Source organism: Trichosurus vulpecula, chromosome 5 (assembly GCF_011100635.1).
Source record: "Trichosurus vulpecula isolate mTriVul1 chromosome 5, mTriVul1.pri, whole genome shotgun sequence".
Classification (NCBI taxonomy): domain Eukaryota; kingdom Metazoa; phylum Chordata; class Mammalia; order Diprotodontia; family Phalangeridae; genus Trichosurus; species Trichosurus vulpecula.
This window is the reverse complement of record NC_050577.1, coordinates 41,209,942-41,223,905: the sequence shown is the minus strand read 5'-3', so window position 1 is coordinate 41,223,905 and position 13,964 is coordinate 41,209,942. Positions and strand designations below refer to the sequence as shown.

General features: G+C 40.2%; 1 protein-coding gene across 2 annotated transcripts in view; it reads right to left on the bottom strand.

The window, feature by feature from the left end:
• Positions 1-1,189: 1,189 nt before the first annotated feature.
• Positions 1,190-13,964, bottom strand: part of ACP3 (acid phosphatase 3) — a 53,437-nt gene continuing 40,662 nt past the window's right edge. The window contains exons 10-11 of one of the 2 annotated variants that reach the window (XM_036761081.1): positions 7,602-7,771; positions 1,190-3,027 (exon numbers count right to left, since the gene is read on the bottom strand). In XM_036761081.1, the coding sequence (XP_036616976.1) occupies positions 2,912-3,027; positions 7,602-7,771 (286 nt within the window). In that variant the 3' untranslated portion in view covers positions 1,190-2,911. The remainder of the gene's footprint in view (positions 3,028-7,601; positions 7,772-13,964) is intronic. The other variant, XM_036761082.1, reaches the window with a different exon arrangement.

Genomic DNA, 13,964 nt, shown 5'->3' with positions numbered 1-13,964 from the left:
TGATTAGGTGCCGTAAAATTCTCTCCTAGGACAGGTGAAATGTCCTGATGCCCCTGGGGAGACAAATGGCTCTTTCCCATCAGTAACCATGCAGGTCTTGAATCTCACCACCTTGGAGCAACTGTCTAATGTTCTCACTTGGTTCTTTTTCTCCTAGAGGGTACCTAACATTTCTGCTTTAGGCCATCTAGCCTCTTATGAAAGCTCCCTGCCTCCCCCTTGACACTCTGGTTTCTAATCTTATTCAGTCACCTGTCTGGACTGCTTGCTGAAGTTCTGAGGATTGGATTCTAAGTAGTATTTATTATGATGTCAAAGATAGAGATGCCTAATATCCTAAGAACCTTATATCATCTTGGCCACATCTGAAAAAAGTCACTTTTACGAGTGCAGCCAATTTAGATAATCTCAGAGAGATCTCAGAGATCTTGAAGCCACGTGAGGAGTTTGTGTTCTGACAAATGTTACAGGATACATTTGTGCTCTCTGATTTATTGTTATGGATCATTTGTCACCAATGGTTTTTCATTCTGCCATGAAGCTTAAAAAATAATTATAGTATTTGTCAACATAGTAGCTCCCAGGAAATGACTGGGGGCAGACCTAATTTTCATCTTTGGGAGGCTAAATTGGATTTTGGGGGAGGGATTTCTTTTATCACTGAAATGAGAGACTTGAGAAAAACAGGTCACCCCTCCCACACCCCCAGTATCTAAGAATGATAATGCTTTAAGGTTTGCAAAGCATTCCACAACCTTATCTTATTTGATTCTCATTATCTGATTATCATTATCCCCATTATTTCCATCTTAAGCAAGGGAAGAAACTGAAACAGGTTAAGTGATTTGCCCAACGTCACCCAGCTGGAAAGTATCTGAGGCTGGATTGGAGGTCTTTCTGGTTCCAGGTCTAGGGTTCTATCCACTGGGCCACACAGCTGCTCCAAGTTCCAGAGTCACCACTAACTAGCTGTGTGGCCTTAGGCAAGTCACTTAACTGACCTCCACTATAAAGTGGAGAGGTTGTATCTCAGAGGTCCCTTTCAAATCTGAATATGAGTCTATGAACCCATTGCCTTTAGGGTTTTCTTTTCTTTTTTTTTTCTTTTCCAGTGGTTGGGAAGAGATGGGAGGGAGAAAAAAAAAGTTTGACAAGTGAAAAAAAAATTAATAAAATAGAGAAAGAGACAGGGAGAGAGAGGAAGGAAACAAGCATTTATTTAAGTGCCTACTATGTAGAAGGCTCTGTGTCTTAACACTTTATACATTTGATCCTCACAACAACCTTGTGAGGTAAGTGCAGTTATTACACTCATTTTATGGTTGAGGCAGATAGATGTTAAGTGGTCTGCTCAGTCACACAGCTAAGTAAGTGTCTGAGGCTGGGCAATGCATGTCTCATGGACTTGGGATGTTTTTTTGGTTAATTTGAATGGAGATTTTCCTGATTTCAGGTACAGTACTCCAGCTGTCTTCTTTCCTTTTGCACTAACCAAGTATGGACTTTTTTTTTTTTTTGGTGGACTGGGGGAGCTTCCAGGAAGGTGCTTCTTTGAACAATGCAGACCAGCACCTTTGCTTCTTATTATCATCTTAGAGAAATGCCTAGGGAACTGAGGGGTTGGCTACCAGCCAGTAGGTTTCAGAGGCAGAAACTGAACTCAGGTATTCCAGACTTCACGCCCAGCACTCTCTTAACTATCTCATTGTCTCTCATGAAAAATAAAGACATAAAGATTTTGACTACCATCCTTGAGCTAAGAAGGATATTGTATCTAAATGGCCTAATATCTACTACAGAAAAATTATTAGCTAATTCATGCATTGATTCCATTCATATTTCAAAGCTAATCTTTTATTAATATGAAATCACAGGATCATAAAATTTAGAGCTGGGAGGGACCTCGGTGGTCATTGTGTCCAACCCCCTCATTTTAAAGATGAAGAAATTGAAGCCCTGAGATGTGTCACCAACAAAATAATGGCTGGGCCTGGGTATGTAGTAGGAAATGCAAGATATGAAATTTGCAGAAGTTGAAATATACTTCCATTTAGTCATGGTTATCCTTAATCCTTGCTATGGCATTTCCTCTTATTAAAGCCAGATAAAAACAAAATAGCCTTGCAAATGGAATCATGATCCATGAATTTTCTAGTTGCTTTATCATTGCAGACATTTCCAAATCTTAATTCTACTTGCTCTTTTCTAACATCCTATTGGATGGAACTAGAGCTAAAAAGGTTAATGTTATAAGTTAAGGAATTTGAATACCTTCCTCTTGCGGTTTTGAACACATCCTAGATAGAAGTATGTTGCTACAACTCAAACTACATTTTCCATTTCTATATCCTAGCTATATCTTATTTTTTTTTTTTACAAAAAGATCATCTACAACTTCCTATTGGTTTTTATTTCTTGAAAACCATCCTTTATGACATCAGTCTTCCATCTTTCCTCTTTATCTAGCTTCCTTTAACCTTACTCTTTGTCTGACCATAAATTTCTTCACTCTTTTTGAGAAAGAGGTGATCTAAAGTTGGTTTCCTTTTACTCCCTATACTGACCACTTCAATCTCTTCGTGAGAGATGGCATAATAAGTTTCCTGTATGAGACACAACAATCCTTTGTCAGGGAGCCACCTCTCTACCTAGCCAGATAAAATTGTCAGTCTCAATTCATGGCTCTGAGGTGGCCAATGAATCCTAAGTATGCATGCCTTTAGCTGTCAATCTGGTGGTTGTTACTGAACTGCTGTGATTTCATTCCAAGCTCTAAACAAAATGGAACAGATTAGCTTAGGCAGAAGTATCCCCTTGAGCTGAATGCCATTTCTTTGAGGGTTGCATCACAAACAGGTATGTCATACCAGGAATCTTGTATAGCTCCTCTGTTCTCGCTTTGACCATCCTTTTAAATAGACTGATAGGGGTTCCTCTTTCTGCAGGGTCCGTAATGGAAGAGGATAAACAGCAACACCACCAAAACACCAGATGATAGGCAAAAGGCAATCAGTGCTATCCTCAGAGCTTGGAAAAAGAGAAAAAGGTACATGAGCAGTTTTTATTAAGAAGATCCAAGAGCTGTACAACAGTGTTGGTTTTCTGCCCTCCCTTTAAATGTCAGGTACTTTGAAATTAATAGTCAGCCTTGAAATGGACAATGACCTGAGTCCTAGGCATGAAAGAAATCATGAAGGGCCAACCATGAAGCAGTCAGGCAGTAGGCCTAAAAGAAATGGAGTTCATTCTTTCTCTTCTTTCCATCTCTTTGGGTTGGGTGGGATATTTCAGGAGTCAGTTTTCATTTTTATGAGAATTTGTATTCTGGAGAAACTCTTAAATCATCCCTATTATATAAAAGTAAGCAATTCCAGACAAACTGTATTTTATTTCTAATCTGTTCTCTCATTTCCACCTAGTCCATGGAGAGCTGGGTATTCAAGAAATAGAAATTAAGTAAGGGAACTTCTTTCTTAACTGCTAATTAAATTTTTTTGCATGTAAACCTCTGAAAATAAAGGAAAACACACTCACATATAACCATTTATTCCTTTCCTAAATAAACATTTTTATGGAGATTGAAGGTAAACTTATTTGTTTTATGAAGTGTTAGATTCATAGATCTGTCAAGTCTGGGGAGCACACTGGATCTGAAATCAAAAGACCTGGGCCAGAGTCCTGTTTCTGCTTTGGTGACCTTAGACAGAGAAGGTGGGTCTTAAGTGCAGAATGAGGGGTTTGGTCTAGATCAGGAGTGGGGAACCTGTAGCTTCAAGGCCACATGTAGCCTTTTAGGTCTATCCTCAAGTACAGCCACTTTGTTCTGTGAATTTTAGATTCAGTCAAAGGGCCACACTTGAGGACACAGAGGGCCATATGTGGCCTCAAGGCTGCAGGTTCCCCACCCCTGGTCACTCTAGATGGTCTTTAAGGTCTCTTCCAGATCTAATCCACAAGCCTCCATCCTACTACTCTGGCTTATCATTAGGCCTTGGTTATCTCAACTGTGAAATAAGGAAGGTGGACTCTAAAAAGATGATCCCTAAAGTTTTTTTTCAGTTCTACATCTTATGGTCCTAGAGAAAACCCAATCCTTTCATAGTACGGTCAAGGAAACTCAGCCCAAGAATGAAGAGATGATTCTTCTGTGGTCTCAGAGTGAGTCAGTGATAGAACTAGAACCAGAAGCAGGTTCCCTTTCGACTAGTCCAGTGTTTCGGCCATTAGACTGTGCTGCTTCTTAGATACTATCATAAGGTGGACAGCAGAATTATGGGAGATGAAAACCGGAGGATAATTGGCAATGAAAGATGCAATTTGGCTTAATAAAAATTTTGAAGGCTGTACAGAATTGGGACTGGGGTGGGGAACGGTAACAACTTTTAAAATCTGTTTTGTGGCTGATTTATAATTTTTTTTTGCATTTTGTTTCATCAGATATGTTTTTATAGTTATCAAATGGAGTAATATAGGTAGTAGTAAGATAAGACAGATATTGCCATCACCATTAACACTCCAACTAAAGATTCAAGTTATAACGAGAGAAAAATTAGAATACTATGCACAGTCAATTTTGTGGCTTATCAGTAGTCTATGTTCCCCACTATTGTCCCGTTAAGTTCCAGGTTTATGCATGAGAACTTCAGGGTGAGGCACTACGTGAGCATTTGCCTTATGTGTACGTCCAATGGGACATGAGCTTGGACAGACTTTGGGAGACGGTGGAGGATAGAAGGGCCAGTCCTGCTATGGTCCATGGGGTCACAAGAGCTGGACACAACTGAATGAATGAATAACAACATGTCCAATGGCCCTATAATTTTAAAAAGTGGTAAGCAAAAAAATCTATTCACAACCAGTAGATCCTTAAATTTGGAATAATTTGGGGACAAGAAAGAGGATAATGGGGAACCCTATCAGAATTGGTGAAAATTTTGAATTACAGACTATTTGTAAAGAAATCAAGCTTTATTGTTGTCAAATATTATAGCAAGAAAATAGGCTTGCACAGTTCATTAGTAGAGAGCCTGCTTTAATGAAAAGATAAGAACAGTTTGTAATAAACATACTCATCTAAAATACTATTAACTTCCACTTAGATGCCAGTTAGGTTAAGTAGATATCATGGTATTTTGAAAATGCTTCAAAATAATCTGTCCTTGAGTAGTCTACATTTCCTTTCCAGTATACTATGCATTTGCCTGCAAGTCTCTTCCCCTGTCCATTTCCTTTTTTTTTTTTTTTGGATTAGATGATGCTGAAGTCAACTTAAACTCAGACCCTGTCAGCATGATCACAAATTATTAGTGAAATCCAAATTAAGTGCTTTTTCCTGGTAAAATGGATCTTTTAAAACCCTTATAACATTATTTATTTTCCTTCCAGTAAGATCTGGGCCCTCTGGAATCTGTACTGAAGGACTTTAAAACTATTTAAAGAAATACATACTCCTGCATGCACAACACTTTGAAAAGTCCAGTTTTAAAGTCACTTTTTGAATTTCCTAATACTGGAGTCTCCCTTTTCCCCTCCTCCTATTTCCTATATAACTCATTGAGAGACTGGGAAAAATTAGGTGTGTCACTGAAAAGTAGGATCTAGACCTAAGGCTGATAACAGCATCATTTTAATTAATCATTGTCATATTTGTTGTTTATCTGGTAAGAGAGGGCTGAAGAGGTGTCATTTGGAAGGTGCTGTCCACTTCTCTCCACATTAAGCCATCTTAATTTGGAGAAACTCTACTTGTGACTTTAGTATCCAGGTGGAACCATCCCTTAGAATTTTCTCCCTTTTGCCTTCAGCAGTTTTGTCTGCAGAATGATAGCCTTTAGGCATTTTTGCATCATTCCCATGTCAAATCCACCTCAGCTTTCATTCTCTGACTCCTGTGGGAAGACATTCACTCAATGGAACATCGGTTTCTGTAGTGACTTCTTAGGTGCAGAAATCTGCCCATGGCAGCCATCTTGTTGTTTCCCACCTGGCTGATCTCCTAAACTTCATCGAGTTTTCCAGCAATTCATCCTTCTGTAAGATCACATCTACTCTGAAACTTATACCTCCTCAGTTCCCTGTGTCTTCTCCCTCCCTCTGATTGGAAAGGGTATGGGGGAGTGGATATCAGAAAACTCTTCCCAGATTCTCCACTTAAGGAGGGGGCTTAGGATAGCCATCTCATCATTTCCAACCTGGCTGCTCTCTTAGACTTCATCCTGCCCCTACTTGGTTTTTGAATTGAGAGATACATGCATGGAGTTTGGCTCCTGGGGTCTAGATTTCACAGCATCCTGAGAATTCACTGTCTATACTCCAAGTTTTTATTTTGCATATCCTTGGAAAGTTCTTATCTTTCCTGACTTTCTCAAGTTCACCAAACATGACGGTGCCTTCTCTCCCAAACCTCTTTCAGTTTTTACATCCCTCAGGTTGGTGGCTTCTAGAAAAAATACTTATTTACATCTCTCATCTCTTTTGTGCATATTTCCTGTGCCAGCATACAGGTTTCCACTTTCCTCACCTGACATCTCCTCTATCTGTCCATCTATCCCTATCCATCCATCTAATCTCTTTATCTACTCATCTAACCAATGTATCTATCTATCTGCACATATTACATGCACACAATGTACTCTCACAGATTGTTTTCACTTCTCAGGATCAACAAGAAGAGAGGTTTTTCATTGGTTTTCAGGAATCAGATAGATCAAGGAAATTTTTATTTTTTCCTATTCTGCTAATCAGGATTAAAAAACGCCCCAACAACCCACAAACCCATAACCAAATTCAAAACAAGACACAACCTGCTTCCCAGGATAGGACAATTCAAGTGAAGATTTAGTTCCATCTCCCAGTCTTACTTGTCAGTATCTTAGTCAGCCCCATCCTTGCCTTTATGCTGCTCTTATCTACTGACCTCATATGAGGATTGCCCCCATCTGACTCATTTACTTTATCAGCTCTTCCTCTCCGTAGCTATCATCTTGGCATCTTCTGTTAGGAAGGTGGGAACTCCTGGGAGTTGGGCTAGTACAGCCTGTTGCTGTCAGCTTCTGCTTATTAGAAGTCTGTTCCCTCAATGGCATATGATCACTCATCCCCCTAGGACCCCTGAGAATTGAAGATAGTGTGTTTGCATCTAAAACATATTCTTCTACCTGGTGTTTAAAGGGCTGTCCACACTTAGTGCTGTTAATCTGAATTCAAGGTATTCTCAGGAAGTTTGAAGACTGGTGAGGCCAATCTAGTACACGGATGGCTTAGATGAGCCCCATGAAACTTGGAAAACTTGTAACATTCTCTCCAGTTTTATCCCCGATTAGATTTAGAAGCTGCCTGATAGACATTACATCACCCTTGTATACAAGCTGAGGAAAGTTTGTTGTGAGTGAAGGTAGTAGTAATAGAAGGAAAGGTCTAGCCTTCATAAGAATGGGAATTCCCTGAAACACATCACCAAAATCCATTTTCCCCTGGCCACTGAGAGTGATGGCTAAGGCATGACCCCAGAGCTGTGCTGTGAATGATTCCTAGGCCTTCTTGATGTTGCTTCTTGAGTAGGAATTAACTTCCTTGATATGTTTTATTAACTTCCTTAGTACCTTGGTCTTCACTAAGGCTGAAACATTCCTTTGACCAGTCTTCTGTCATTATAGGAGAGACCAGCTCAACAAACTGCTTCAGTGGACAGCTGGACGTGCAGCCTGGCAGGGTGAGGGGATAAGGATCCTGCTTTGTGTCATTCCGATAGTACATTTCAACGTTGTATTGCCTGGTTTGTGGGACATAAGAGAGAGCCATTTTAGTTCCTGTATAGCTCAAGTGCCTCTAAATTCCTCCCTAGGTGGACTACAACACAGGAAGTAAAAGATTAGGGTATCTGAAGATGCTTTGCCTACCTTGGGGTTGAGGGAATGGGAGAAATCTGTGTTGTGGCCGTGATGGGAAGGGCAGACCCAGGGAGAAAAGTGTTGTAGGGAATGGGTGGAAGATGTTGGCCATTAATGGAATGGGGAGGAATTAGGGATATTTCAATGGAGGGGGAGAGGGTCAGGAAGGAGTGATTTTTGAAGCGTTGTCACAATAGGAGGGGAATCAGATCAGGGTTTTGGAAGTGGCTGAATGTCAGGGTAGAGTGGGCAAGGGGCTGGCCTTTCCCTATCCGTCAGTCTCATATTTTACTCATTCCTTTTGTGACTGCTTCTTCAAAGTTCTTGTCAATCCATAAGACTCAATGTAGACATCAGTCTCTTGCATGTTTGCATCTGGGTTGGAGTATGGTCATTGGCATATATGAACTAGAACAAGACACTTAACTTTTGTGGGCTTCAATTTCTTCACGTGTCAAATGAGGAGGATTGACTTGATCATTATGGTCCTTTCTAGCTCTAAATGTATGAGCCTATGACCCAATCACCATGTTTTTGTCCTTCCCCCCCAAATGTTTCTCCCTTTCCCTTCCTCCTCTGTTCCCTGGTTTTCTCTCTCTCCCTTAGGTGTCTTTTTTTACTCTATCTGTTGATTACATAGAACTTCACTTCTGAGTTCTGGAAAGCTATATTAGTTTTAGCTGGAGATAGGGTGACCTTCCTTTCCTCTCCCCTTTCCTTCTCTCTGGATCAAGGCATCCTGTGATAGGTCATCACTTACTTTGAACCTGATGCTTCTCTCTAGGCCTGGGAGGCATTAACCTTTATTCTAAAAGTTTGTTCCGTAATCAAATATGATAAAGCTTTGATCATGAGAAATGCTGAGCTGTGGGCACAAACACATATATATGTATATATGTATGTTTATAAATAGAGGAACAGAGACAGCAGATTCCTCATCCCAGAGTGACCAGAACAGGTTGGCCTGGGGGATAATTTAGAACAGCAGGACCAGCAGAGAGCAATAGCGATCTGGTACCAGCCTGACATGAATTCAGGATTGATATACTTCTATATCAGGAGCTGGTAAGGACAGCAAGCTGCTAGAGAACCAAATGAGGACATTTTCCCATTCCTTTCCTTTTCCATTTTCCTGTTCTGACTAGTTGTCATTCTAGGCTTTGAAAAGCCAGATACATTTTGTGAAGGAAGGGGAATAATGAGTTGCTTTGAAAGTGAAAGCCAAGCCCCTGAAGCAGACTGAGTTGCTAGGGAAGCTCCATCTACAGGAACATAGGGGGAACAGGGGCTTGGCTCAATAAGCTCGTGGGAGATTGCTGGCCTAGCTTGCCTATCTCCCTAGCAGCACCTGCTGTCTACCTCTCTTTAAAAATATGTTATATATTTGTTACAGATGTCTGTTTAATATACACACATATATGTAAATACATAATACATATAAATAATATGTAAACACTATGCTAATAGGGTCACAGCTGAGAGTCGGAAGGGACCTTAGAGGCCTTCTAGTCATTTTACGGATGAGGAAACTGAGGCCCCAAAGAGTTGAGTCATGCCCAAAGTCATGCATGGAACAGCAGCGAAGCTAGGATTTGAACCTAAGACCCTGGCTCTAATTCAGAACTTTTTCCATCATAGTATATTGCTTTTGTCCCTTCCTCGTAAATCTGAAGTAGAAGAGTTTAGCTTTTTTTGCTGATTTTTCTTTAATCAGAAACAAACATAACCGAAAATAAGGTTCTTCCCATGTTTGTGGTCCTTGGTTAATATTTTCCTTCCAGTCATTGCTTTTTAGTAGAAAAATAATCCCCATCCCTAGTTTTATTCAGAGTATTAGAAGGGGGAAGGGAGGCTGCATGTCCCAAGAGGGCGGTAGTGAGGAGCAGAATGGGAATGAAGCCAAGACCGAGTCCTAACTGGCCAGAGTGAACAGAAGGGCTTCTCGCAGTTTCACTCCTCATCTAAACCTGACATGAGGTTATGGTACAGGTCTGACTGCCCACACCACCAGGAGTCCAAAGAGTTAGCTGAGGCCCGGAGAGGGGAAGAGAGCTGTCCAAGGTCCCATGAGTGGTAAATGGAAAAGCAGGGGTTTGAAACCAAGTCCTCTCCTGAAAAAAATCCAATGTTCCTTCCAGTGCGTGAGTGTGTAAAGGGCTGAGCAGCTAGAAATATCCATGCTGATGTAATTCAATTCAATATTTGTTAATCACCTACTGTGTGAGATGTGCTCTAGTATCATTGTTGTCAGGAATCTCTGGGAATTTCATAGGCTCATAGAGATGGAAGGGACCTCAGTGATTATAACTAATAACATCTAACATTTATAGAGCGCCTACTATGCGCCAGACTTTGTGCTCAGTGCTTTACAATTATCATCTCACTCGATCTCCTTACGACAGCCCTGGGAGGTAGATGCTGTTATTATGCCCATAATGGCTAACATTTACATAGCACTTACTATGCGCCAAGCATTGTGATAAGTGCTTTAAAATATTAAACCTTTCAATTCTCACAACATCCCGGGGAAGTAGGTGCTATTATTATCCCCAGTTTGCAGATGAGGAAACTGAGGCAAATAGAGGTTAAGGGACTTGCCCAAGGTCACATAGCTAGCAAATGTCTGAGGTCAGATCTTCTGATTCCAGGCTCAGTGCTTTATTTACTGTGCTACCTAGCTGGAGGATCAGACTAGTTTGAAGAAAAGAGAATTGGCTTGTGCCCATTAATGTTTTTTAACAATTAAAAAAACAAAATAAAACCCTCATAACAAGTATGGATAATCCAGCAAAACAAATTCCCACATTGGCCATTTTAAAAAATGTATGTTGTGTCTTGCATTTTAAGTGTATTATCTCTGTGGCAGGAGGTGGGTGGTATGTTATATCTTCAGTCCAACCCTTTCGTTTTATCTATGGAAAAACTGTGGTCTAAAGAGGTTATATGACTTGCACAAGACCATACACATCTTTTGAACTGAGAGACAGTGCTCTTTTTCCTCGTGGCACATTGCTCCCTTTCTATCAGACTCTTGTCTCTCATGCAGATATATTTTTCTTTTAGGATGTCCAGGGGTATCAAAGAAGATGCTTGTCAACTGGGAAGTGGCTGAACAAATTGTAGAAAATGAATATAATGGAATATTACTCTGGTTTAAGAAACACCAAATATTATGAATACAAAGAAGCATAGAAAGCCTTCCATGAACTGATGCAGAGTAAAGTCAGCAGAGCCAAGGAAGTAATATACACAGTGACTACAACAATGTAAATGGAAAACAACAATAGAACCGAAAATGAATGTTGTAGAATTACAAAGAAAAAGCACGGGCCCTAAAGAAGAGGTAGGAGAAGACACCTCCCCTCACTCATTTGCAGAGGTGAAGGTCCTCCAGTGTGTAGCAGTGTATTTGCAGACTTTTTGATTGTATTGATTGGTTTTGCTGGGTTTTTTTCTCTTCTTCTTAATTTTTCTTTTAAAATATTCTTTGTTATGTAAGATAACTCTCTAGGTGGGGAGGAGGAAGGATACTGGGAGACATGTAGGTGATATTAAAAAAAACATTTCAATAGAAATTTATTTTTAAAAAGATTTTGAGGGCCAGCTCTGTGTACTAAGTGATGTACCAGTTTTGTAGCGAAATGTATTTGCCTAGGGTTGCCATTGGCTTTATGACCTTATCACATGACTTCTCTGTCAGATGAGGCATCTGGACAACAAAGGTTCTAACATTCTTTGATGGTGTATTATGCCTATTTATTTCTCATCTCCCCCTCTCTCCTAGCTAGAACAGTTACCCATAGTAATTGAGTAATTAATATTGGTTAACTGATTTCTTGAAACTGGTGGGTACCATCATTCCTGGATTATGACTGTCTGGGCTTCCTGCTTGAAGAGGGGCAGGGAGAGATCAAGGCAGGAGATGAACTTCTTCACTGGCCACCAGTTCCTCTTCACCCCACTGGAAGATACATAGTCAGAAGCATGTAGCTATGGCAGTACCATAAGAATGCTCTGGAGCAAGGTGCTTCTGACTGCCCAGATACTTTTGAGGGTGACAATGCAGATGTGTGGCACAAATGGTCTAACTTCCTTCTCTATGAAGTGGGTTGGTTCTCCTTCTCTTTGTTGTCTTCTTGCAAACCCATCTGTGATCCTTGGCTCTCAGGAGAGACAAGACCCCTCACTGCATGCCTGAATGTGTACTTAGCACTGCCCCTTTTCTTCCATGCTGGAAGCCTAGTAGCCTCCTCCAGTGAAAGACAGCTCTTGGAATGATCTTGTTGTAGCTAGTGGGTTCAAGGTAAAGTTGGCAAAGCCCGAGAATGGCATTATAGCATCTCAAAACCACCTGATCTAACACCACTGCACTGATACATGTTTGACAGTCACCTAGCCAATGATTTGAGGACTTCCAGTGAGGGCAAACCAGCCATCTCCTACAGTAATACATTTCACTCTTGGACAGCTCTGGTAAGAACGGTGTCCTTGTATTAAGAAAAAAATCTGCTTCTCTCCACCCCTTGCTCCTAGTTCTGCCCTCCAGAGTATGCAGAACAAACTGAATCCTTCCACATGGCAATCCTTAAAATGTTTGATATGTTTGGTCTCCAGATCCTTTTATGATCCCCAGTCTTCAAATGCATCATGGCTGCATTAGCATCCTATTTTTTTCTTCTACAATCTGTACTCAGCCTGGTTGTTAATATGTTTCCTAGATTCCTAGAGCTGAACACAATACTGACACCTAGTCGCAATGGGTCTGATTGTGGTATAGGGTGACAATGGAGGGTCAGACTGGTTTGAGGAAAAGAGAATTGGTTTGTCCCTATTAATTTTTTTTGAGCAATTAAAAAAGCCCCCAAATAACCCCCCATATATGCATAGTTCAGTAAATTAAACTCCCACATTGGCCATTTTAAAAAAAATATATGTAGCATCTAGCATTATCTCTCTGGCATGAGGTAGGTGGTATGTCAGTACTCTGGATGGGGAATTTGTCATTTCATTGATCAGAGTTCTAAAGCCTTTCAAAGTTGTCTTTCTCTACGCTGCTGTCTTCGTATTGGTTGTTTTCCTAGTTCTTCACACTTACTTCATTCTGCCTTTCTTCCTGGTTTCCTCTGAAACTTCATTTTGTCATTCTTATGGCACAATAACATTCCATTCCATTCCAGTATTCCATACCACAATTTGTGCAGCCATTCCCCAATAGGAGGGCAGTCCTTTAGTTTCCTGTTTTTGGATACTACACAAAGAGTTGCTGAAAATATTTTGGTACATGGAGGTCTTTTTCTTCTTTCTTTGATCCCTTTAAGGTATAAGCCCAGTAGTGTCATAACTGAGTCAAAGAGTGTGTAGGAACAGTATAGAAAACTTTTTGGACACAGTTCCAAATTGCTTTCCAGAATGATTGGACCAATTCACAACTCCATCAACAGTGTATCAATATGCCTGTTTTCCTTCAGCTCTTCCATCTCTTATTATTTTCCTGTTTTGTCAACTTTGCCAGTCTGATGAATACATGATAGAACCTCAGAGTTGCTTTAATTTGCATTTCTCTAATTATTAGTGATTTGGAACATTTTTTCATGTGGTTGTTGACAGCTCGGATTTCTTCTTTTGAAAACTTCCTCTTCGTTTCCTTTTGGCCATTTATTTATTTGGGAATGGCTCTTAGTGTTATGAATTTGAATCAATTCCTTATATATCTTTGATATGAAATCTCTATCAGAAAAGTTTTCTACAGACTCCCTACCCCCCAATCCTGTTAGAGGTTTCCTTTCTAATTTTATCTGCATTAGATTTGTTTGTGCAAACACTTCTAAATTTTCTTTAATAAAAACTGTTCATTCTATCTTCTGTGATCCTTTCTATTGCTTCCCTAGTCATGATCTCTTTTCACATTTTCTAGTTTTCCCAGCAAGTAGGGAAGGAAAGAGTGAGCCCATCAGGTTTATAAGGTTTCTTCCAGCCCCAACATTATATCCATCTTTGATTATCTTCTTTGTTCCCACACTCCTTCTTTCCCAGTGGCTAACAGAATTAACTCTTGATTTTATAAATCGCTACATA